Here is a 25,397-nt window from a genome sequence, read left to right on the forward strand (position 1 = left end):
AATGAAAACCGATTGCAAATTGCCTCAGAATATCCCTCTCTACATCATGCTAAAAGTTAACTCAAAGGTGAACAACCCCTTTAAGATGTAGAAGAGCAGTGCTAAGAGTAATAGAGCTTTGGCCACTAGTGGGAGCTCTTGCTCCTTCAGACTTCTGAAAGAACTGCATCCTAGGGATCAATAATATGCAAAAAACACAGTCATGCATTTCAGGTCTGGTTCAAACCTATCTGATCCGTTGCTCAATGACACTTTTATTTTCGATGATTAGCTTGATTATTGAAAAACACAAGAAAACCTACCGATTTCTCTCCACTTTCAGGATGAACTTCCTTCCTTCTGATGACACCAGAATCTCTCCCCCGTCTGGAGTCCCCTGCATGAAACAAAAATAAAGAGGTAATTGTTTAGTGAATGTCATGTGCTTAAAATGCATTTTAACCAGTTTTTCTCTGAAAAGTAGAATGTCATATAGGTTTAATAGGGTTATCCAACAAGTGAAGAGGTAACCGGTTTACTATAGAAACACATATGTTTATACTAACAGAAAGCCATCATTTGTATCAGCCCGACCTGCAAACCACAACAACCAAGCAGTGGCTTTAGCTTTTACTAATCACATACAGTTACCAAAATAAAAGAAAACATCTGATTGGTTGCTATGTGTTACAGTCCTAATTTCTAAGTACTTTATTGTCTGAATTTCAGACCAAAATCAAACCATCTGATCTGATGTGCAATATTTCTTGATGAATTTTATCCTGAGCTTACCCCCCCCCCCATAAAATAGGACTTGCAAAACTGACAACATACATGGGCATTTTATTTTTCATCACATACAGGGGGCCACACATGTAATAATTATTATCGTTCTTGTGACCAGGTAGGGTTGCCACCCGGCCGGTAAAACACCTGCCAGGGCCGGTATTACAAATTTACCGGCAATGTAGCTGCTGGTAATTTGTAATACCCTTAAAGGGATACTGTCATGGGGAAACATGTTTTTTTCCATTTTGAAATCTGACATGGGGCTAGACATATTGTCAGTTTCCCAGCTGCCCCAGTCATGTGACTTGTGCCAGCACTTTAGGATGGAACAGGCTGTTATTTCTCCTACTTAAAGTGGACCCGTCACCCAAACAAAATTATTCCAAATCCTATTTTATCATGTTAGTCAAGCAAAATGAACTTTAATTACACTGTATAAATTATTTGAATCTTGTTTCTATCAGTCTGGGAATTCATAATTATAACAAGCAGGCAGGAGCCATTTTGTGGACATTGTTATTAAGACAAGTCTTGTATCATCTCAGAATCTTGTTTGTGCACCAGGAAACAGGGACCCAATGTCTATCCCCATGTCCTGGTTACACAATTAAATGGTTAAGAGAGCTGGGGGAATGTAGGGAGAGCAGAGACATCTAGGAAGTGCTGAATGGAAAGTGAAAGTAATTGCTTGTCCCGCCTCTATGCCTAGGCATAGAGGCGGGGTAGGCAATATTTGATTGACAGCTGATATTTTTAAATGAGTTTACAACAGCTATGAATGCTTTAATAAAAAAAAGAAATTGGATTTCATGTTTAATTTAAAAAGGACTTTTATTATACAGATTTTCATGTCTGGGTGACGGGTCCACTTTAAAGGAACAGTAACATCAAAAAATAAAAGTGTTTTAAAGTAATGAAAACATAATGCAGTGTTGCCCTGCACTGGTAAAACTGCTATGCTTAAGAATCACTACTATTGTTTATATAAATAAGCTGCTGTGTAGCAATGGGGGCAGCCATTCAAAGGAGAAAAGGCTCAGGTTACACAGCAGATAGCAAATAATCTCTGTCTGTCTAATGGTGTTATCTTATATCCATTAGTTAACCTGTGCCATATAACTGTTTTTCAATTCCTGCCATTGCTCCCCAGCAGCTTGTTTATATGAACAATAGTAGTGTTTCTGAAGCAAACAAATCAGTTTTACCAGTGCAGGGCAACAGTACATGATATTTTCATTACTTTAAAACACTTAAATTTTTTGGTGTTACTGTTGCTTTAATGTAACTAAATCAGTCTCAGTGGGACTACAGCAGTAAAGAGTGACTGAAGTTTATCAGAGCACAAGTCGCATGTCTTGGGGAAGCTGGGAAATTGACAATATGTCTAGCCCCATGTCAGATTTCAAAATTGAATATAAAAAAAAATCTGTTTGCTCTTTTGAAAAATGGATTTCAGTGCAGAATTCTGCTGGAGTAGCACCATTAAATGATGCTTTTTGAAACAAACCATGTTTTCCCATGATAGTATCCCTTTAACAAAAGCCCTTGCCCTCCGGTGGAAACTTACTCTTTTCCTCATCTTGCCCTTGTGTGATGTGGTCCTGCCCCTTTTGCGGCACAACCCCGGCTCTGCCCCTTGTTGCGTCACGGCCCTTTGGCTGGTAAATTTTTTTTAAAAAGATGGCAACCCTAGTCGCAAGAAAGATCATTTGTTTCAATACACATCTGTAGAGCTGAATCGTCATATATATGGGTAGAAACAATAGAATTCTACCTGTGTCTGACATTTCAGCACTAACAATGACCGATGTTCGGGTGCCATCAAAAGAGCCTGATCACAATTTTCTGGCCAGCCTGATCAACGAGCCGACCGATATCCAAGTCTTCTGCTGATGTTGGCCGGCTCGTCTCCCACCATACACTCACCGAGTATCATACCAAAATTTGTTTTGTAGAACATGGCCACGTTTAGGCTTCTCACCCGACTGATACACAATCTTATTCATCCCATTCACAGTTCACTGGCCTTCCAATATGGTCAAGAATGACTGCTATACACTCAGTACCTAATCTTGTGAAGGCACCTTAAATAAAGAACCTTTTCCCCATATCTGTGGTGGGCAGCCCATCGATATCAGCAATTATTACACATTAACAGTGAACTCTGTGTTTGGTTTAATGTTATTGGCCTTAATCCTTTGGGAACCCCCACCACAGTGGATATCTGGTGCACAAAAGGGGCCAGGATTTCATATCTGAACCTTTTGGCTGCGAAAGGGGAATCTAAGCAGTCGCTAATCCCAGGATATCAGTAGGGGTTTGTGTACATAACAAGGATGGTTGGAATATCTGTCTGCACCACTACATTATGCTTAGCAGCATGGTTACTTTATACACCTTTAACCAGTTGTTAGCCCTGCTATACGCACATGCCAGATCCCTGCACATTTAATACTGTCAATACAGAGGCACTGGCCGGAGCTCTTGTCTGCTGAGCAGACTTCACATATGAGGCACAGGTAAACTTAGAGGAATCTGCAAATTGCCTGTGACCTGTCACCAGGCCTGGATTTGTGGAGAGGCCACCAAGGCCCGGGCCTAGGGCGGCAGGATTTTAGGGGGTGGCATGCTGCCCAACCACACCCACATTGGTTCACAAACACTGGAGAGGCGCAGAAGATACAATAGTTTTTAAAATTTCCTGTGCACCAATCCCCAGTGCTTCAGACTCGATGATGAAAATTTGATTGAATAAGAGGTGACGGAGCAATGAACGACAGTGGGCCTAGGGGTACCTGCTGTGTAAATCTGCCCCTGCCTGTCGCTCCAATTGAAAGCAGTATTTGGCTGGCTATCTCTATGCTCTGCACTGCAGGTTCTGACCCCTGAAACAATGTTCCTGTTTCACAGTCAGAACCTGAAATCAGAAAACTTCATAAACAAATACTGCTTTCAACTACAATTACATTTACAAACAGCTGTAAAACCATCAAAAATGTTTAACTTACAGATATTGGAAAGTTGCTTATCATTAGATTTTCTCTCATTAAGGAACCCCAGATTAACATTCAATAGCAACACAATCAGCATAACTGCATACCAATGGCAATGCTTTGAGTTTTGGGGGTTCTCCTAAATAACTTAGCATCAGCTCTACATCTATCACCAATACTTGGGGAACCTGTAGTAGTGGCTCTGCAACTAGTTGTTAACTTAATTTCAGTTCCTCTTGGATGTAGCTTTTGGCTTTTCATTTACCTTAAAGGTGAAAGAAAGGTCTTTTTACTTGGGGGTGCCAAAAACTAGGCAGCCCCAAGTGATCTCATGTACTTACCTGAAACCCCGGGCCGGAGCACCTATTAGGAGAAAACTGCATCACCCCAGGATTCTTCCAATTAGCATCACGGAGCGTTTGTCTTCTGGTTTCTTCTTTTTTCTTGCAGCTGCACATGCGCAGTATTGGGAAAAACCGAACTTTAACAAAAAAAGCCGTACTTTTCATTCTACTGCGCATGTGTCTGCCCCGCGATATTTGAAGCTAGAAGCACTAATACAATCGCTCCATGGTGCTCGCTGGAAGAATCCCGGGCATGTGCAGTTTTCTCCTAATAAGTTGCACCACCCAGGGTTTCAGGTAAGTACATGCGATCACTTGGGGGTGCCTAACTTTTGGCACTCCCAAGTTAAAACACCTTTCCTTCTCCTTTAATGTCTGGATCTAATACTCCTAGAGAAACAAAACTGTGGATGTAGCGTAACTGCAAGATAAAGGCAATTTTAGGCACCCCCAATCCACCTTGGATACACCCAGGTACACATTCCCTTTTTAGGTCTTTGAATGGTATCTTCAGAATAGGGACTATTGGAAGGGGACTCAATGCTCTGACCACAGCATCTTTAATTGTGAGGGCAACCAGAAGAAATGTGTAGACTGCAGCCCTACACATAGGCATATACCGGTTACATGGGACCCTAACCCTGCGCCAAATTGGACGCCGACCCCCTCCCACCTATCCTTGCAAAAATAATTTGGCTCTACACCGGTCCCTGGGCAAAAAAGGTTGTGGACCAGTGCCCTATCACACAAGAACTACATTACTAGTAGGCCTTTAATCTCTCTCATTACTTCTGCTTTGGGGAAACAATAGTAACAACCACCTTTTGGGAACAGAATTTGGGTGATTATTTGGCCATGCCCTATTATGCCCCTTTCTCCGACCCCATTGTCATTATTAACATAGGTGATAGGCTGATAGGTATGCAATAACATCCCGGAAGGGCACTTAATAGAGGACACACTCTGGCAGGTTACCCCATTTACTGTATCTATGCACACTCTTTGGCTATATTTTTTAATTTCCCTTGTTTTACCTCCAATTTAGAGAGAGTCGGTGCCATACACAAGAAACCTAAATGGGGGGGGCTAGTTTTTGATACGGTAGATAAAGCACATGCAGCAACACAGGTATGCCACACGTATGGGAAAGCCCAAGCTGTATCAGTCATGCTATTGCTGAACTGCAACTTCCAGTAACTCACTAGGGCCAGCAATTCCTTGTTTTGCATGTTCTCAAGTACCATGACTGATCATTACTTGCCGTGGTTGTGATACACTTTATTGAGATGATCAAACCCTATTCAAGCAGACACGCTCACACACTCAGAATGCACACCCCAGTATCACTGCCAAGCCTGACTCACTATACTGATGTAAATCATCCTTAAAGGGGTTGTTCACCTTTGCGTTCATTTTTAGTATGATGTAGAGAGGGATATTCTGGGACAATTTGCAATTGGTTTTCATTTTTTATTATTTGTGGTTTATGAGTTATTTAGCTTTTTATTCAGCAGCTCTCCAGTTTGCAATTTCAGCCATCTGGTCGCTAGGGTCTAAATTACCTTAGCAACCATGCACTGATATGAATAAGAGACTGTTTTTAGAACGTTTCTTATTTCAGTGTGAGGAAGCTTATATTAAATTTTTATTTAGTTCACCTTAAATCTTAAAGGGGCAGTATATATCGATATGAAGAAGAAGCAGGGCTGAGAGGGCTGGCACTGAAACGGATCCACAGGACCAGTGAAAATTAGTTAAAAAATATCTTTTATTTATACAAAGTTAAAAATGTATATTTGCATCTCCATCCGCCCTACGCGTTTCGCACCCACCTAGGGCGCTTGTAAGAAGGTGATTGGTTTGTGTGCATGAAAATGTGTATTGTATGTTTAAAGTGAATGTGAGTGCTGTAAAAATGTTAAAGTAATGTTTAAGTGTTTGAAAGTGTTAAATGTGTTGGAAGACTGTAATGTGTAAAATGTACCACAAGATGGCAGTGTTGTCATGTAAATGGATGATAAAGGTTCCATGCTGGGTAACAGAGGGAAAGCACATGTACAGTAGTGAGAATAGCACATGCACAGTGAGTGTTAGGGTAGTGTCTAATTGAAGAAGGTATTTAAAGGGGAGACACACCCAAAGGGTTGTTCACATGCATTTGGATTTAGATAGAGAGAGGGCACAAGTGTGAAATACTAGGTATTTCAGATAGTCAGGACTATTTAGCATGGGTAGTTAAGACCCCAACGAGGAGGTAGTGGCATATGTGCCAAGGCTAAGCCAGTGAGGGTGCAAGTGGAAGTTATAGGAAAAAGGACATCCTGAAGGAGGGGGAAAAGAAAAGTCCTATCCGGAGTAGGCCAGAGGGGCATAGGTCGTATGCCGGACTGGTAGGACCGGAAGGTGTCACAAGGAAATTCCTACCCTGAAAGGTCAGTGGTGCACTGGCGTGGTGTTAGCCCGGCTGAAGCAGGGAGGTGGTGAGTAACCCTGGAAAGGGATGTCCTTCGGAAGGTTTCGGGGAAAACCCTTTGTGTGTTTGGAGTGTCGGCTTAGCCAGTAAAGGAGAAGTTTAATATTGCCCGTGGATTGTATAACTGTATGCCCTGATGTGTGGAAGAGTCAACTGATGAAAAAGTGTGCCAAATAAACAGTTCCAGTTTTTGTTATAATCAAGAGTGTGGACTTAAATCCTTGGATCAAGCTGGGTTTCCATGGTGACGGTGTTTAACCCTTTAACCCCCTTACATAATTTGGCGCTGCGAACAGGATAAGGAAGAGTATGTGCTTTGGGAAACCCCTGTGAATACCTGGATGTATGTTTTGAGACTGTGTATTGCACTGTTCCCTGATTTGGCTGGCTACAATTGATGTGACCGGAAGAGCATATACCAAGTAACAGTACTTACCAGGCAGGAAGTGGGCAAGCAGCCTGGGATCCCTTTTCGCGCCACAGGAACAGGAAACAGTAGTGTGGCCATCTTAAAAGTCTACAGACCGTGCGGAGTGGCGCAGTGCTGTGGTGCCGAGAGATTGGAAGGAGTAGACGCACCTGTTACTATGCAGAGTACCTCCGCAACCAAGATGTCGGATAAACAGCTGGCCGACACCGGCCGTCGGTTTATGTGGACTGGAGTCTTGCCCAAAAAGTTGGCCGCAACGGAGCAATCGTGATGGTTCCCATGTGTGGGAACTGCGGCGACGAGGCCCAGTGGTCGGAAGTGCGGGCGGCTGGACATTGCCTGGTTTGCATCCGGGATTACTTCACTGGCCCGGTCTACCTAAAGACCCAGCTATCTGCATCGATGAAGGACATCGACCGGCGCCTGACTGCATGGGAGGCCTGGCGTCTTACTGTACCGGAGGGAGAAGCTGCGCGGATAGCAGGCAAGGTGGCGGTAACCAGACCGCTGAGCTCCGATTCAAGCCACGAGGCTCTGCCGCCCTATACTGTGAAGGATGGCGGTGTGGAAGTGCCTGACCCGCGACCAACCTCGGCAGCAGGTATGATGCATAAGGCGTTGCGCACCAACGACAAGCCGTGGCGTACGGGCAGTAGCAGTACACTGCCCAGTGTTCCCATACCCCCAGTGGTGCAGGACTCCATCGCTCGGGTGGATTCTTGGCTAGACCTGCACAGTGCCGGGACATCAGAAGGGGCCCCATGGGAAGAGGATTGGGAGGCAGGACCCCATACGGGAAGCCCAGAAGTCGCCGTATCTGTGACGGCGGTACCCGCGGTAACTGAGTCGGTTAGGGCGGTGGTTCCCGAGGTTAAGCAGAGGGTATCAACCCCGGTGAGTGTATTGTCGTTGGGTGCTGGATCCCGAAGCAGCGTGTATCGGTCACCACATACCCAAATGGTGAACGATGAAAGCACATTCTGGGTGTTACCGGGGAAAGCTCAGGAAAAAGAGTTTAGGGCCGTGTCCCGGGTCCAAAAGAAGATTAACCTGGAGATTAGCAAGAAATGGGGCTTCTACATGCCGTATGCCCCGGAGTATGTTTTTGACGAAGTTGAAAAGAACTTAGAGCAATGGGTGCGGCAGGATATCCTCTCCTTTTTGAAACTGGATGAATACAGTTTGGTGCACCCCGACAGCGATACTCGGAAGAGAGCGAAAGATCTCTTGGAGGAGACTGTTCCCATGTGGTGGCAAGGGCGCACCGTGATGCGGCACTATGTCCGGAGTGTGACCAAGCACACCCCAGAGCGGCACCTCAGTGTCGATGTACCCTTGGAGGGTGGGGGTACCGTGGAAAAACCTCACCCAAGGTATTACATCTCATTTGTCAACACCAAGAACTGGTTCGCCCGGATGATCTGAAAACAGGGACTGTTATTTGAATGCACAGAACTGTTGGTGAGTGCAAAGTTTACAAAGACTGTTATTCGGTTATTAACATTGAAAAGGATTACCCAGTCGGGGTAATCAGTTAACTGTTTGGTTTCAACGATGCCATGGAAAGGTGTATCACCAGTTGGTCAAGATGTTACCCAGCCGGGGTTAACTGTGGACTTATTGTTCAGTTTTACAAGTGTGCCTTGTTTTACAGTTTTATATTGAAAATTTTACTAACCTTATGAAGGTAATAAGGTTTTGTTACTAAAAAAAATCAAGTTATTTAAGCAAATGCAAACTTTTGTGTCTGTTTTCATTTTCATGTGTGATTGGTTGTGTGCACGAGGACGTGCTTGATTTAAAAAGTGTCGAGTGTAAGAAGGTGATTGGTTTGTGTGCATGAAAATGTGTATTGTATGTTTAAAGTGAATGTGAGTGCTGTAAAAATGTTAAAGTAATGTTTAAGTGTTTGAAAGTGTTAAATGTGTTGGAAGACTGTAATGTGTAAAATGTACCACAAGATGGCAGTGTTGTCATGTAAATGGATGATAAAGGTTCCATGCTGGGTAACAGAGGGAAAGCACATGTACAGTAGTGAGAATAGCACATGCACAGTGAGTGTTAGGGTAGTGTCTAATTGAAGAAGGTATTTAAAGGGGAGACACACCCAAAGGGTTGTTCACATGCATTTGGATTTAGATAGAGAGAGGGCACAAGTGTGAAATACTAGGTATTTCAGATAGTCAGGACTATTTAGCATGGGTAGTTAAGACCCCAACGAGGAGGTAGTGGCATATGTGCCAAGGCTAAGCCAGTGAGGGTGCAAGTGGAAGTTATAGGAAAAAGGACATCCTGAAGGAGGGGGAAAAGAAAAGTCCTATCCGGAGTAGGCCAGAGGGGCATAGGTCGTATGCCGGACTGGTAGGACCGGAAGGTGTCACAAGGAAATTCCTACCCTGAAAGGTCAGTGGTGCACTGGCGTGGTGTTAGCCCGGCTGAAGCAGGGAGGTGGTGAGTAACCCTGGAAAGGGATGTCCTTCGGAAGGTTTCGGGGAAAACCCTTTGTGTGTTTGGAGTGTCGGCTTAGCCAGTAAAGGAGAAGTTTAATATTGCCCGTGGATTGTATAACTGTATGCCCTGATGTGTGGAAGAGTCAACTGATGAAAAAGTGTGCCAAATAAACAGTTCCAGTTTTTGTTATAATCAAGAGTGTGGACTTTAATCCTTGGATCAAGCTGGGTTTCCATGGTGACGGTGTTTAACCCTTTAACCCCCTTACACGCTTAATCATGGGCTCTGATGTCAGCCGCAGGATATGAGCAGAGGATAACAAATCAAAACACAAATAAGAAAATTTAAAGATTTTAAAAATTTTAGATTTTCTTATTTGTGTTTTGTTTGGTTGTCTATGGCCACCTTTAGGGGGGCTCCTTTCCTAGCAGATGTATAAGAGCTCACTCAAATAACGGATTCCGGTACAAACAAAATCTAACAAAATAACTGCCTTTTGCACAAATTCTGCATGTAGAGAGACATGATGTCTGGTGAGTTTAATAGAGTGAGCTCTAATACATCTGAATGAAGAGAGAATGAAGAGAAACAGATGCTGAGAGAGGAATAGTGAAGATTAAACTTGATTATTTCAGAAACAGCACAGAATATTTAATTGATTGTATTTAGAAAGTTTCTTATTTCAATATGCTGAAGCTTATATAAAATGTTCATTTTTGCAATAGTTCACCTTTAAGTACAGTATATCCTAACATTCCAACAGATGTTTTATAAACATGACTCAGTTATGTCTCATCCCCCCCTCCCAGCTATGCCCCATTCTTCCAGTAAACGCTTTGCCAAACACAGCATCTTCTCTTATCAGTGTGTTGACACAGGGCAATCCTGTCCCATTGGGAGGTAAAGTATGGCTGCAGGGAAAAGGTGTCGGAATGTAAGAGATAAAGTAGAAGTGTCTGCTCAGCAGAGCAATGCAAAGTGGGAATTATCCCTCCCGGAGGCCTTTGTTGGCCAGTGATATAGTGAGACTGGAACAGGACACAATGTTATTTGAATCTCGTCTGGGATAATAGTATCTCTAATTATGTGTTTTGGGGGCACGTTAATGAGCAGTTTTATTTCCTTTCGCTGCGGCAGCAATTCAATGGTATCTTGGATAAAACTGGCCAAAACATCAAAGTCCTGCTGTTTTAGCTCCTGGGGTTCTGGCTGCCGTCCATACCAGTGGCCACAGCACTAGCCATCTCTAGGCAAAGTTATCATCCCACTGATACATCCTTGTGGCACGGGAATTCAGGCTTGTGTCTGAGGTACAAGGGCCAGCTGAGGAGCACTCTCCACTGAACCTCAATAATTCTTCATTCACGTGTACAATCAATGATTGGTAGCCTGTGTTGCCCTTTAAAAGCTGGCGGAATGCACAACATCTATATCATATAATGCTATTCCTCTTTGCTGTGCCTATTATGGTGCAGCCACATCACAAATAGATTAATCAAGGCAGATTTATCAAGGGTCGAATTTCGAATTTGAAAAACTTTGAAATTCCAATTCAAAAAGACCAACCGAAATTAATACTATTAAATTAAAAAAATCGTCGAAGTTTCCCCCCCCCCCCAAAAAAAGTCCACCAATTGACTCCAAATAGGTTCTAGGCGGTCCCCCATAGGCTAAAGCAGCAATTCAGAAGTTCATGGGGGCAGCCATTCAAGCACAGGATACACAGTAGATAACAGATAAGTACTACTATAGTTTATATAAACAAGCTGCTGTGTAGCCATGGGGGCAGCCATTCAAGCACAGGATACACAGTAGATAACAGATAAGTACTACTATAGTTTATATAAACAAGCTGCTGTGTAGCCATGGGGGCAGCCATTCAAGCACAGGATACACAGTAGATAACAGATAAGTACTACTATAGTTTATATAAACAAGCTGCTGTGTAGCCATGGGGGCAGCCATTCAAGCACAGGATACACAGTAGATAACAGATAAGTACTACTATAGTTTATATAATCAAGCTGCTGTGTAGCCATGGGGGCAGCCATTCAAGCACAGGATACACAGTAGATAACAGATAAGTACTACTATAGTTTATATAAACAAGCTGCTATCTACTGTGTATCCTGTGCTTGAATGGCTGCCCCCATGGCTACACAGCAGCTTGTTTATATAAACTATAGTAGTGTTTCTGAAGCAAACACACCAGTTTTACCAGTGCAAGGCAACACTGCATTATATTTGTATTACTTTAAACACTTCTATTTTTTGATGTTACTGTTCTTTTAAGTACATGTCAGGACCACAAGATGCTAAATACTAAATGATAGAGCTGGAGAGAGCCACAGAAGCCACAGATCTGCATTGTAAGAGGGAACCCAAGGTGATAGTATTTTGCTCAAATTCAGTAAATCAACATGTTGTGTCAGTGGTGTGTGTGCTTCCTGTTTTATCAGTGTTTTTTCCTGCAACAGGAAGGAAAACGGTGGTTTATCTGTGGCAGCTGTCATTTTGTCTAGTTCCGCTTAATATTAGCGATCTTTTTCTGGGGCAGTTAGGGGACAAGTTATTGACAAATATAGTGTTGTTTCCTATAAACTCCTGTCTGTGTATGTTTAGGGCAGCACTGCCCGAGATTCTCCATGCCGTGAGCATGTTTAAAGAGATTCGGTCAAGAGTTTTTATTTCTAAATTACACTGCAAATAATTCACTGTACAATATAAAATGTCATTCGTGAACCAACAAGTGTATTTAGTTGTAATATTGGTGTGTAGCTGCATCTCAGGTCATTTTGCCTGGTCATGTGCTTTCAGAAAGAGCCAGCACTTTAGGATGGAACTGCTTTCTGGCAGGCTGTTGTTTCTCCTACTCAATGTAACTGAATGGGTCTCAGTGGGACCTCACCTGGGAATTGCTTTTTAAGTCAACATGAGAGGTCCAGGGATCAATTTGGAGATGTTTGCAGCCTTCTTGACATTCAAGTTTTTTTTGGAGAAAAAACACGAATCGAGTTTGAATTCGATTCGAGTTTTCGTGCGACTTTAAAGAAAAATCTATTTTATTAATACATTTTCGATTGTTCGAATTTTGATTTTTATTGGAGTTAAGAGGAGTTGAAAAAATCTCACATGAATTCGAAATCCGACTCTTTAAGTGGTCAAGTGTTAGACCAGGGCTGTCCAACTGGAGGCTGCTTGATATGATGTGGCCCTTCAAGGGATTTTTGCTCAAGAGCTCCATAGATCTGCCGCTCAAACATGGGAAACTATTAACCTTTCACTGGGCTAGACCAACCAGAGCATTAGAACTCTTTCAGACCAGCCAATCAGGGTTAGGATTAACCTGTATTCTTTCAGAGTATTAGAATGTTTCCGATTACTAGGCCAATAAGAACATTAGAACCTTCACAAGGCGTAACCAGCCTGAAGCCAACTGGAAAATTAAAATAGCAAATAGACTTCATTACCATGCTGTCTGCCAGTAATGGTGGCCATACACGGGCCGATAAAAGCTGCAGACAGACCGAGTCGGCAACTTATTGGCCCATGTATGGGGCCCTCCGACGGGCTTCCTCGATCGATATCTGGCCGAAAGTCGGCCAGATGTCGATTGGACGGGACTAAAATTCTCATCGGATCGCGGACCACATCTGTTCGTTTATGCGATCCTGCGATCCGACCACCCCTCTACCCATCATTATGATCCGATTGTTGGGCTCTAGGGCCCACGAGCGGATCAGCTCGACATCGCCCACCTCAAGGTGGACATATCGGGAAGAGACCCTGTGTATGGCCACTTTTAGTACAAATGGACCTAAACATATAATATATCATGTTTTTTTTAACATTCTTAATTCCTAAACTGATTTCATCACCGTGCCCTTGTGCAAGAGTTAATACTGAGTAACAACATTGGGTTATTTCCAACACTTTTACTCATTTCATTGAAATGCTCAGAGCTTGGATTTGTGGCTCTGTAATGGACCGGCCAATTTATTTCACCAAATATGGGCACCAGACATATCTAGATTATTCCACTTTCACATTGTCACACAGGCGGCCCCGTGTAACTGCCGGGAGATGCCAATACAGTGAAATCACTGCGCAGGCCCTGGATGCCACAGTATATGTCTGTATTTATACAGGATCAGGCAATAAATGAAGCACATTTACATACAATGACTTCCACGATAAAAATAAAGGCAATGAAGATAAACAGACCCGAGAAAGAGGAGAAAGTTCCTGGGAATGAAAGACAGTTATTATTGGTAAGGGGGGATTTTTCTCTACATCTAAGGATTGTTTTGAAGCTTTACAGAAAGAATCTTTTAAAGGGCAACCGTGGGGACATCAAAGGGGTTATTTACTTAAATCTGAATTTATCTCATATTTATTAAAAGAAAAACCACAACTAAACAACGACCAAACTCCCATGCATGATTTTAGCTTATTTATTAAAAATAATCAGATCACAGAAAAACTCGATAAAATCCCAAATCGCTATTATTTTTTGGGGGGATTTTTTCACACATTGCTCAAATTTTTTGGAGTTTTTGCCTGAAAACCCAGATAAAGTCAAATTGTTGTGCAGACCACGAAAACTTCAAATTGAGACAAGTGCCTCCCCCATTGACTTATACAACAGGTCTGAGATGGTGGGTTTTTTCGTATTTGGGCTTTTTGCAGCATCAGGCTATAATAAGGGGCAGATTTATCAAGGGTACAAGTGAATTCTCAGGAATTTTCAAAGTAAAAAAATTCGAAATTCGAAGTAATTTTTTGGATACTTCGACCATCGAATAGGATACTACGACTTCAATTCGAAGAAAAATAGTTTGAATATTTGACCATTTGATAATCGAATAGCCTATGGGGACCTTCTAGAGCAGTTTTCTAAGTTTTTGGAAATCCTTCAAATCATTCGATTCAAAGGATTTAATCGTTCGATCTTACGACCACAAATGGCCAAATTCGATGAAAAAAACCCTTCAACTTCAATTCGATGGTTGAATTTCCAAGTTTTTCCAACTTCGAAATTCGACCCTTGATAAATTTGCCCCTAGATCTTGTAAAATTAAGATTTTTTTTTCCTCTAAAAATTTGAGTTTTCTAGTGAAAGAAACTCGAATTTATTGAGATTTTAACATTCAGATTTTAATTAATAATCCCTATGTGTTGGGACTTCAAGGGGCAGATTTATCAAGGTTCAAATTGGAAATTCGAATTTTCAAGTTGGATTATTGGTCAAAACTCACAAATTCAAGTTGGGAATAATTTTAACTCGATTTTGATTTTAAGATTTATCATACCTGGACGCTGGGAACAATTCAAATTTGACTATTCGCCACCTAAAATCTGCCAAATTCATGTAGAAGTCAATGGCAGAGGCCCAGTGACCCATTTGAAGATGTTAATAGCCTTCCTTCGGAGAAAAAACTTGATTTGAGTTTATTCGAATTCGATTAGAGTTTTCGGGTTGGTAATATTCGTTCAAGTTTTAAATGTCAAATCATATTATATATATTTGAATTTATTTAGTAAAAACAAATTCACATGAATGGGCCTCCCAGTGTGGAAACATCAAGGGGCAGATTTATCAAAATGTGAGATTAGAACTCACCACAGAAAAACTCACTCACTTTCAATTCCCATTCCTATGGGAGTTTCATTGTGGTGAATTCTAAACTCACATTTTGATAAATCTGCCCCCGAGTGGGGGGACAACGTGGGGCAGCTCTAGGAGTGCAACCTCAGATGGACCTCAATTACCATGGTCATTTTAAATCATTTTACACAGGGAGTTGCATTTCAGAAACAGCTGGAGGGCTGCACACTAGGTATCCATGATTATGGGTGACATCTCCTTTATATGGAATCCCCAACTTCCCTGCCTTTACACTAGCAGGTTCCTCATCTCATGCAGGATTATCCTGCAAAGAAGTAGTACCATCCATTTGACAACAAAAGTTGGATTTTTCAGCAAGACGAAACTTCAGATTAATCTACTGTAACTATACCGAAAGGAGGGGGTGTACAGTTCTCAAAAACTTTAACTAAGAAAAGAGAAGTGAGATTAAATACAGTGATTAACTTCCAAATTGCGATAGCTAATTTATAGCAGTTGCTGCTATGGTTTCCTGTCCAAATTACTGGCCCAACAAAGCCAAAGACCAGGGGTGAAGACCACCGAAATGGAAATAGAAGTGTTCAGCTAGCAGCAAGATGTTGGCACCAGGGCTCCATCACGTTAATATAAAACGACCCTCACGAGGAATGACTGATAATCGTCGCACTACATGGGAAACTGTTGCTGCGAAGTCAACGCGGATAGAATTGGTGACAATGTTCTTGACTCTGTTGTTTTGTCTCCTTGTTTTACATACAAGAAGGCGGTATCATGGAACAACACCTCAAATAAGGAAAATATTATGTAATAAGGCACACGAGCTGTGTTGTTAACCTAATTAAACTATGAAGATCATAATGAGATTTGTTACTGAGCTTTCCAAAACCTCACAGTGAAAATCCATCAGGTGCCACCAAGGCAGTAAGAAAGGAAATGCCTCTTTTTACTGTACTTAAAGGGATACTGTCATGGGAAAACATGTTTTTTTCAAAACACATCAGTTAATAGTGCTACTCCAACAGAATTCTGCACTGAAATCCATTTCTCAAAAGTGAAAACAGATTTTTTTATATTTAGTTTTGAAATCTGACATGGGGCTAGACATTTTGTCAATTTCCCAGCTGCCCCTGGTCATGTGACTTGTGCCTGCACTTTAGGAGAGAACTGCTTTCTGGCAGGCTGATCTACCAGGCAGCTGTTATCTTGTGTTAGGGAGCTGTTATCTGGTTACCTTCCCATTGTTCTGTTGTTAGGCTGCTGGGGGGGGGGGGGGGGGGGAAGGGAGGGGGTGATATCACTCCAACTTGCAGTACAGCAGTAAAGAGTGATTGAAGTTTATCAGAGCACAAGTCACATGACTTGGAGCAGCTGGGAAATTGACAATATGTCTAGCCCCATGTCAGATTTCAAAATTGAATATAAAAAAATCTGTTTGCTCTTTTGAGAAACGGATTTCAGTGCAGAATTCTGCTGGAGCAGCACTATTAACTGATTCATTTTGAAAAAAATTTTTTTTCCCCATGACAGTATCCCTTTAAAAATATACTCTGTATAGAAACGAAAAACAACAGGCCCTCTACATGCACTAGAACAATATGAGGTGCAGTTCACCAATTTATAGGGTGCTTCATGTTTTTTTAGCTGGAGTGTATTAAGGTGCCCCAGGTGCATAAAGACTGCACACTCAGCGGTAAACAGAGGAGCAGGAATTCTGGATTCTTGGAAAGACAATCATCGGGGGGAAGCAAAGACACTGGGTACACAGCATGGTTTTCATGCATTTTTGACGATTCCGATAAAAATATGACATTTGATTTTCATGATAATTACTGTCCCGCTGACACCAGGATTGCTCACTGTCAGTGAACGCGGGGTGTTTTTCAGCAAAAAGCAGGATGGGTGGGAATGAGCCACAGTAAGAGACCGGATATGGCACAGGGGATTTGAATAATTAATCAGAAAACATGACAAGTACAGTATCACATGGGGCAGATTCCATGTAACAACCAAACCATCTATGGAAACAGATGTGAGGGTTATACCAGCCTCCGCCAAGCTTTCATCTCTGATTTTGGCCATAGCCTGTCATTGCTCACGTAAAAGGCCACATTTAATATGTACATGTAAAGCTGAAATCTTCTGTAAATATTTATAATTATTGGGGGCAAGCATTGTGTTTCAGTGAATACTTGGGGGCCTTCAGTCCTCATTTGTTTATTTGTCTGTGCCAGGAAGGACTTATTCTGATTTATTAGAGACCTGCCCACAAGGTCAGCAAATGGCGGCAGATCTTTGTCCTGTTTTGGCCACGTAGGTGCTGAACCAAACTGAGGGCCTCTAACAAGATCACATTCATAGCCTGCACAGAACCACAGCCAAATGCAGGCCTCACCAGACATATCTCACTAGATATCAGTTGGGGAGTTATTATTTTGGCCCCAAACATGTGTGCCAAGTCAGCAGACTTTATTTGCCTGCCTCTATTATTTTTAGCCTTGCCACAATCTACCCCTCCTGTAGTGATTACCCCTTACCAACAATCATTGCATTGCCAGCCAAAAAGAGCCAAAAATGTAATTATTTGCTCGTCATTTGTATACAGAGATCCCATAAATCTATGCCAACATGAATATTCATCAGTATTGCACTGTACCAAGCATAATTCTGCAGGAACAGCCCCTTCAGTTTACTCATAACCTGCGTAGAGATTTTCCATAGACCATGGGGCAAATTCACTAAGATTCGTAGTTGCGCTCAGGGGTAGCGTAAGGTTGCGAAGTTGCGCTAGCGTTGATTCGCGAAGCGAAGTTACGCTAGCATACGGCGCCAAATTCAAATTTCAATGGAGGAATACGTAGCAGAACTACACAAGCCTGGGAAACCTTCAAAACATCAAATAAATTTATTTTTTTGCCCTACACATGTGCCCACTGTATAGTTAAGTTGCCATGCGTTAGGAAATGTAGGGGGGAAGGAGGGGAGCCCCCAAAAAAAAATTCAATCTTTTTCAGCCTATTACCCATAATATAGAAAAAACGCCAGCGTTTTTTGGGACTTAGAAAAAATGTGAACTTTTTTTGAAGCAATCCCTATCTACTCTATTGCGCTTCGCCTGGTCTGAGGTAGCGAAGGAAGTCTAGCGTAAAAGGTAGCGTTCAGTACACTGCGCGCGTTAGTGAATTTGCGTAGTTACGTCCGTAGCGAAAATTCGCCAGGCGTAAGGGTGCGAAGTAACACTAGCGAATTGACGCTAGCGTTAGGCGCTTAGTGAATTTGCCCCGATGTCTCATCTTCTGTCTCATTATGATCACTACACCAGCAGAGTGTTCTGGATATTTCTGTTTCCAAGCTCAGGGCAGTGTACTGGCTCAGACTAATTGCCCATGCTGTACGTGCCAGGTGAAGTGCCAGCCTCTTGTTCCCATTCCAGGGAAGCGCAGGTGGGCAGCTTCTTTAGGGCCTGGATTTCTTCTCTCCGGATACAAGTCATATAGTTCTGACATTTTCCTGGCTGGTTGGAAGGCAGGTTTGTCTGTACAGTTCTCTCTTCTGGCAGTAAGAGCTCGAGCTGTTTCTCTGCACAGCGTCAGTTTGATCATTGTAGGGTAGTGGCCAAGCTTGGCCTGCAGTGCTGTGGATTCGGTGTACTTGTAATGATTATTTCACTGCTGCTCTGCCCCTCAGTTCCCATCTCTAAGTATCTAAGCTGCTTTTCCAGGACATCATCCTCTCCAGCAACTGAACACACAAGAACTGATGTGAAACCACACAGGAGTGCACCCATTAAGTTCGTCTTTGCCTTATTAATTTGGTCAGTGATTTTGGTGGATCACATGGAAGGGCTGTAGTTGATGTGTCTCTGCCTTGTTGCAATCCCAATTTACCATGTAACTATTTGTGAATGTCAATGTAAATAGAACTCCCTCCCTGTGGATTAGAGGGCTATCCAGTCTGCATATACATTTTCTGGTATCCTCTCATAGCCATTGCCCTGGCAGAGGTTAAAACTCTTTGTGCTACTCTTTGTTCTGGGCAATATGAAGCTATAAAAGGTTGCCAAAGCCTGACCTACTGACTGTGCTTTTATTAATACACTATATTCAGAGGTTCCACAGAACCAAGAGAGGCTGGAGTATCTCCATGGATATCATTCTTCTGGTTAGTGCTGCCTGGTGGGAATAACTCAGGAAACCAAGTCAGCACTCGGATGTCTGTATAGTCTGAAAAGTGAGAACACCCCATGGCGGCAGAATCCGTCCAAGTGTCCAAAAACTCTCCTCTTGGCACACAATATAAACTGAAAGGATTTAGCTCCAGTTTGCATTTACTTCTTTCCCTAAACTGAAAGTCTCAAACATGAAAAACATAAAGCCTTAACTGCAGATATTTCCAGTTCCCCACGGGCTTGGGAAAAAAAAAAAAAAATGAGCTGGCGTCTCAGGCATTTTGTACTTAAACAACTTGGCCGGCCGATTATCTGGCTCTATAAATTGATAAATAGCTTGCGCTTAAACATTTCACCACGTTGCAAATTACTTAAATGTCTTTGTCCAAAACAGCTGGGGCGGCTTTGCACTTGGTTATAGAGGAAGCAATGAGAGTTAAGAGAAGGATTCTCATTTCAAACATAGCATGGAGCGGTTTCTTTGACTTCCCCTCTGCTTGACATGAAGGGAAAAAAAAAGCACCTAATTACTAGCAGATGCGCCTTTCACAGAGAGGGCCTTGCACTAATCCCACTGCCCGACACAAGTGCTAGACCTTGGGGGAGGGAGGCAGAGAAATGGGAACTTCTTGGGAACCTTTAGGAAGTCGGCCACATGTTGGTCACACCCTCACTAGAGGGTTCATCCATACTGGAGCAGAGGGAATATGGACTGCAGATTTGTAAGGGCGTGGGATCCCATTAAAGGCCACTTTGCACCCAACTGACCCTGATCATGTTTTTCCCATTGCTCATGTCCCTGGTTAAGCCCTCTCCTGCCATCCTTCATTCTCATATCCAAACAAATGCCTGGTTGGTAGAGTCAATGACCCAAGAACCCAGTACACAGTAAAAAAGATATATTTTTCAGTGTCATCGGTTACAGCATACTGAACTCAAAAGTAAACTTCCTCCTTAATTTCCGCCAGCTCTCAATGTCAAACATAGTATAGCAACATGTCTGTCAATTCCCAATAAAACTGAGGCTCTACCTACTAGGAAACATCATAGGGGCTATTTGTTAAGCTGAACGCAATGTGGGCATTATAAAAAGGACATTTTTGTGCGGTAGGGGTCATTTGGAAAGATTAAGGAAGCAGGCAAGGAGCAAAACCAGGCACAGTTCGTTATATCTTTGAACATTGCCTAAGGCTTAGTGCAAATTTCCACAGGTCTCTTTGTTCTGTTTCAGAGCAGCTCCCCCAATGAATACAGGGCTGACGGTTAGTCATCAATGTATTAGTGAAATAACGTCAGACAGAGAGGCAAGTAGGCATCCCCCTGCCACACCCTAAATTGCACATCATACAGGCACAGCCAACAGCAAGGTCCTTTATTGTAAATATCTGAAAGCACATTTGCAAATATTTATTAGTCTAGTGGTCCATTTGACCTGCTTAAACGGAAGAGTTACTGCTGCGACACCCTCCAAAAAGCAAAAACTGGGATCTTGGAGGTGCCACTGAACCCATATTTTGTTGACTCTTTCCTTCTAATCATCCGAATTCCTGGAAGAAATCTACAATCACCCCAATCAAATTAAAGAAGGAACAAAAAAAAAAAACTCATGTTTTGTAAGAGTTGAGGTTAAGCGGAACCCAAGAGTTAATGATTTCTTGCGTCAGACTGAAGCAGAAGGAAATTGAGGACTGGTGAGAAAGTCCCAGGGTAGGAGATCTGTTTGCAATAAAATCTCCCCAACCTTAGAATTACAATAACATCCCTCTGCCTGCTCCAGCATACACAACAGGGCCGTGTTTGGACAGACATGAGCTGGGAGAGGTGGGGAACAAGGGAACCAAGAGAGAAACTTGGAATCATTTCCATATGTGCTCTCAGCACTCAATTCACAATCGCTCCACTTACATCTATCGTTATGCATGCATAGGAATATAAACTTCTACCGGGGGGAGGGATTTGCTATGACCCAAATAGAGAGCAATCATCCCAAAATGAGTACAATTAGGTCACAATGATTCTGTAGCCATGAGATTTGTCCATTTAATTGGGTTAAATAACTCTTTGAGCTGCAGCAATACTGGAACTTTGGAATTACTTTTTGGCAATGAGTCTCCTGAGTGTGTTTAAGTTCTGACCCATCTCCTTGGAGAAGCAAGTCAAGGACATCTGCCAGGTTGAGGAGTGATGGAGAGCAAGCAAGATGGCACCTGTGCCAGACACGAAGAGAAATTATTTTGCATTTGGTGCAAGATGCATGCTCTTCTCATGCCCCATATTCAGTTTGGTATCCCCATTTAGCAGATAGCTCCAAGCCCAGTTTGCTGCTACAACGAGCTGATGATCTGACCAAACAGCTTGGAACTTTCTTGTACCTATAATATTTATTGGCCCATAGTAATTAAAAGAGGTGCACTGGTTACTGCACATGACTTACTGTACAGCACTGAAGTTAACCGGCACCTATAAACATCAATGAGGAACACCCTAACCAACAATGAAACCACTTACCAACTGTCCCTATTGTATATGAAATGTACTTCTCATTGCTCTATACTGACCTCAGATATGTTTGTATGTTTTCAGTGGTTGTGGTGTTCCCAAGCCCAAACGGAAGGATGTATTACATTAGCCCTAGAGGTAAGAGATGAGACTAGGTACTAGTAACCTAGTGGCCCTGGAGGATAATTACAAATGTATTAAAAGAAAATTCCCATGACAAGGAAACCCTAACTGTCTGGATGACCACGAGTCTTACTCTCCTTTAGGACAGATGGAGAAGAATGATGGAGGGGGTTATTATTGTAGAGGATATCGTATCCATCTGTCTCTGATTATCACACAGGCGTGTCTTGTTTTTCCATGGGGATAAAGAACGGAGCAGTGTAAGAAACCATAAAACAAGGGAGGGTATGGGCCCTGGGAAAGTCATTTCTTGCTACGGGTCTGTACCCTGTGGATTCTGGGATATCCCACAATCTATTCCCTAGAAAAGAATGTTAGCACACGTCGTCTCCTGGAAAAAAATCTTTTATCAGCTGCTACTGAACAAACGAATACAAACGCGGTAAAATCAGCCCATGACACATAGCAACAATCTGCTAATCTGATATTTCATGTGATAATCCTGTTTTCTCTGGTATCATCCTGGCTGTGCAGCGTGAGTTCCGCTTATGAGCAGGGTGCAGCACGGGCGGCTGGAGGGCAGCAGGAAGGGCTGTTAGTCAGACAAGCAGAGACAGATATCAGGAAATGATCCATCGTTAAGATTCTACTGTCAGCAATGTCATTTTCCCGTAATGACCAGCTCTTCCGTCCTCATCAGCTTCCCCTCGGCTCAACTCCTTCTACTGTTTATGCTGACAGAGAGCGCACAAACACGCCACTGTAGTAAATAGGCCAACAGTGAGACTAAAGCTGGCCATAGGCGTGCACATTATTAGCCTAGGTTGGACCAACAACTGTCAGTGCCAATCTTCCGACCTGCAGTTAAAGGGATACTGTCATGGGAAAAACATTTTTTTTCAAAATGAATCAGTTAATAGTGCTGCTCCAGCAGAATTCTGCACTGAAATCCAATTCTCAAAAGAGCAAACAGATTTTTTTATCTTCAATTTTGAAATCTGACATGGGGCTAGACATATTGTCAATTTCCCAGCTGCCCCAAGTCATGTGACTTGTGCTTTGATAAACTTCAATCACTCTTTACTGCTGTACTGCAAGTTGGAGTGATATCACCCCTCCCTTTCCCCCCCCAGCAGCCAAACAAAAGAACAATGGGAAGGTAACCAGATAGCAGCTCCCTAACACAAGATAACAGCTGCCTGGTAGCTCTAAGAACAACACTCAATAGTAAAATCCAGGTCCCACTGAGACACATTCAGTTACATTGAGAAGGAAAAACAGCAGCCTGCCAGAAAGCATTTCTCTCCTAAAGTGCAGGCACAAATCACATGACCAGGGGCAGCTGGGAAATTGACAAAATGTCTGTCCCATGTCAGATTTCAAAATTGAATGTAAAAAAATCTGTTTGCTCTTTTGAGAAATGGATTTCAGTGCAGAATTCTGCTGGAGCAGCACTATTAACTGATTCATTTTGAAAAAAATGTTTTTTTCCCATGACAGTATCCCTTTAACCATTCAGATTAAATAAAGTAGTAAAAAAACAAATCAGAAAATGCTCTGGCCATTAATTGATAGGCAGCAATTGTACGAAGGTTAAAGGTGGTCATAGACATTCCAATTACGATCTTTCCAGGAAAGATTGTTTGTTTCAATATACACACGTGTAGAACTGAATCGTCGGATATACAGGTATAAACAATAGAATTCTACCTGTATCTGACGATTAAGCACTAAAAATGGCCGATGTTTGGGTGCCTTCAAAGGTGCCCGATCAACATTTTCCGGCCAGCCTGATCAATGCTCCAAATCCAGGATTCTGTTTGGGATTCGGCCTTTTTCAGCACAATTTGGATTCGGCTGAATCCTTCTGCCCGGCTGAACCGAATCTGAATCCTAATTTGCATATGCAAATTAGGGGTGGGGAGGGAAAATGCGTGAATTTTTTTCAGAAAACAAGGAAGTAAAAAAAGTTTTCCCCCTTCCCACCCCTAATTTGCATATGCAAATTGGGATTCGTTTCGGTATTCAGCTGTATCTTTCGTGAAGGATTCCAGGGTTTGGCCGGTGCATCCCTAGTTAGAAGTTCAAACCATTTATTGGGACATACAGATGAAGGCCTGACGCATTTCGTGCCTATTGGGACACTTACTCATAGCCTATGTGTAAGTGCCCCAATAGGCACGAAACGTGTCAGATGAATCGCCTTTGGGATATCGGCACAGGATACCACCGTGGGATGAAAAATAAAAAACGTAATCTGTGAGCTACAGTGATATCTGTTTGCTTTTAAGTGGGTCTAGAAGTAACTCCAGTACAACACACACTGGGACCCAGCAGCCTTTTCCTACATTGCTGCATTGACTCCTCCTGCATAGTTTTGTCTGGCCACTCATAACACTTTGTAATACAGAACATGCATAATGATATATGAGCTACACGTAAACTGCACTGCAACTACTAACTGAAATGATAATACACAGCGACAGAGCAACACATGTTTCTCTTCCACAAACAGACTGTTTGTAACTTTCATAAATATAAAACATTTTTTAGTCATTTTACATTTCCCGATTGAGTCACTGACCTTATCCAGCAGATCTACTGATCTCTTAGCTCTTCCATTCTGCAGCCAGAAGGCAGTGACCAGCTCTCCTTGGTGGGCCCCTGTCATGTGAACAAACAGACATCATGAAGTGTGATTGAAGAAACGTCATCAACGTATCTGCGTTTGTGTCATAGGAGGGGAAACAAAGTGTTGGGTTATTTGCTTTCATGGTGTCAAATAACTTCTCAACTAGATTTTAAACACGGGAATCGTGATATTGTCACTTTATAAATAAAGGTGGTTAGAATCGCAATGACTGGCCCAGTATTTATTGGAATAAGTGGCACCAAGTGTCTGCAAAAAGCCTCACTCAGCAGATCAAACAACATGGCTGCTCAGCCTCCCATTAGGCTTGAAGTATTTAGATACAACCCACAGTTTATTCAGCCTGTTAGATCTGCTTTAACACTCTTAAAGATAATCTTGATATATGTGCAATTGCAGGTGCCTTCCAAGAAAGCTCCGAAGGCTTAAATGATTGGTTTCCTGTTTCCTGCACCCCCACCTCTCCAACCACAAACCCTATAGTGCAGAAAAACAGCTGAGGTAAGACCTTCATAACCCCTATATTTCCTTAGAACTCGTTTTTAAGTTGGGTTTACTATATTGCCATAAATGTTCAGTAAAGTATCAAATGAAAGCTTGTTCCGGAGGATACAGGCAGCAATTTAAGTCAACGATGCTTGTGAGCCCAAACAGCGGTTTTCAACGTGCAATTGCTGCACCAACAGCACATATGTTGCATACAAGTCCCTGAGATTTCGGGGGGTTTGAAACCCTTCAGTCTCTTATTCTCAATGGCAGTGTATGTTAGTTAAAGGCCTCCTTGGAGGTCCAGGCTTTGGTCAAGGACCCTCTTGATGTATCAGCCATAGTTCCAAGAATATTTAGTACACTGTACTGTAAATTAATTTCAG

The 25,397-nt window shown here is 42.5% G+C and overlaps 1 protein-coding gene and 1 long non-coding RNA gene across 2 annotated transcripts in view; one reads left to right on the top strand and one right to left on the bottom strand.

The window, feature by feature from the left end:
* adam33.L (ADAM metallopeptidase domain 33 L homeolog) overlaps window positions 1-25,397 on the bottom strand; it is a gene marked incomplete at its 3' end in the record, with an annotated part of 65,046 nt that overhangs the window by 20,738 nt on the left and 18,911 nt on the right. The window contains 2 exon segments of the mRNA NM_001087445.1: window positions 303-376; window positions 24,460-24,539. Of these exon segments, the coding sequence (NP_001080914.1) occupies window positions 303-376; window positions 24,460-24,539 (154 nt within the window).
* Window positions 171-25,001, top strand: LOC121401558. The gene is made up of 3 exons (XR_005966353.1): window positions 171-399; window positions 21,837-21,890; window positions 24,925-25,001. It is a non-coding gene; the product is annotated as an uncharacterized LOC121401558 (long non-coding RNA).

Source organism: Xenopus laevis, chromosome 1L, assembly GCF_017654675.1.
Source record: "Xenopus laevis strain J_2021 chromosome 1L, Xenopus_laevis_v10.1, whole genome shotgun sequence".
Classification (NCBI taxonomy): domain Eukaryota; kingdom Metazoa; phylum Chordata; class Amphibia; order Anura; family Pipidae; genus Xenopus; species Xenopus laevis.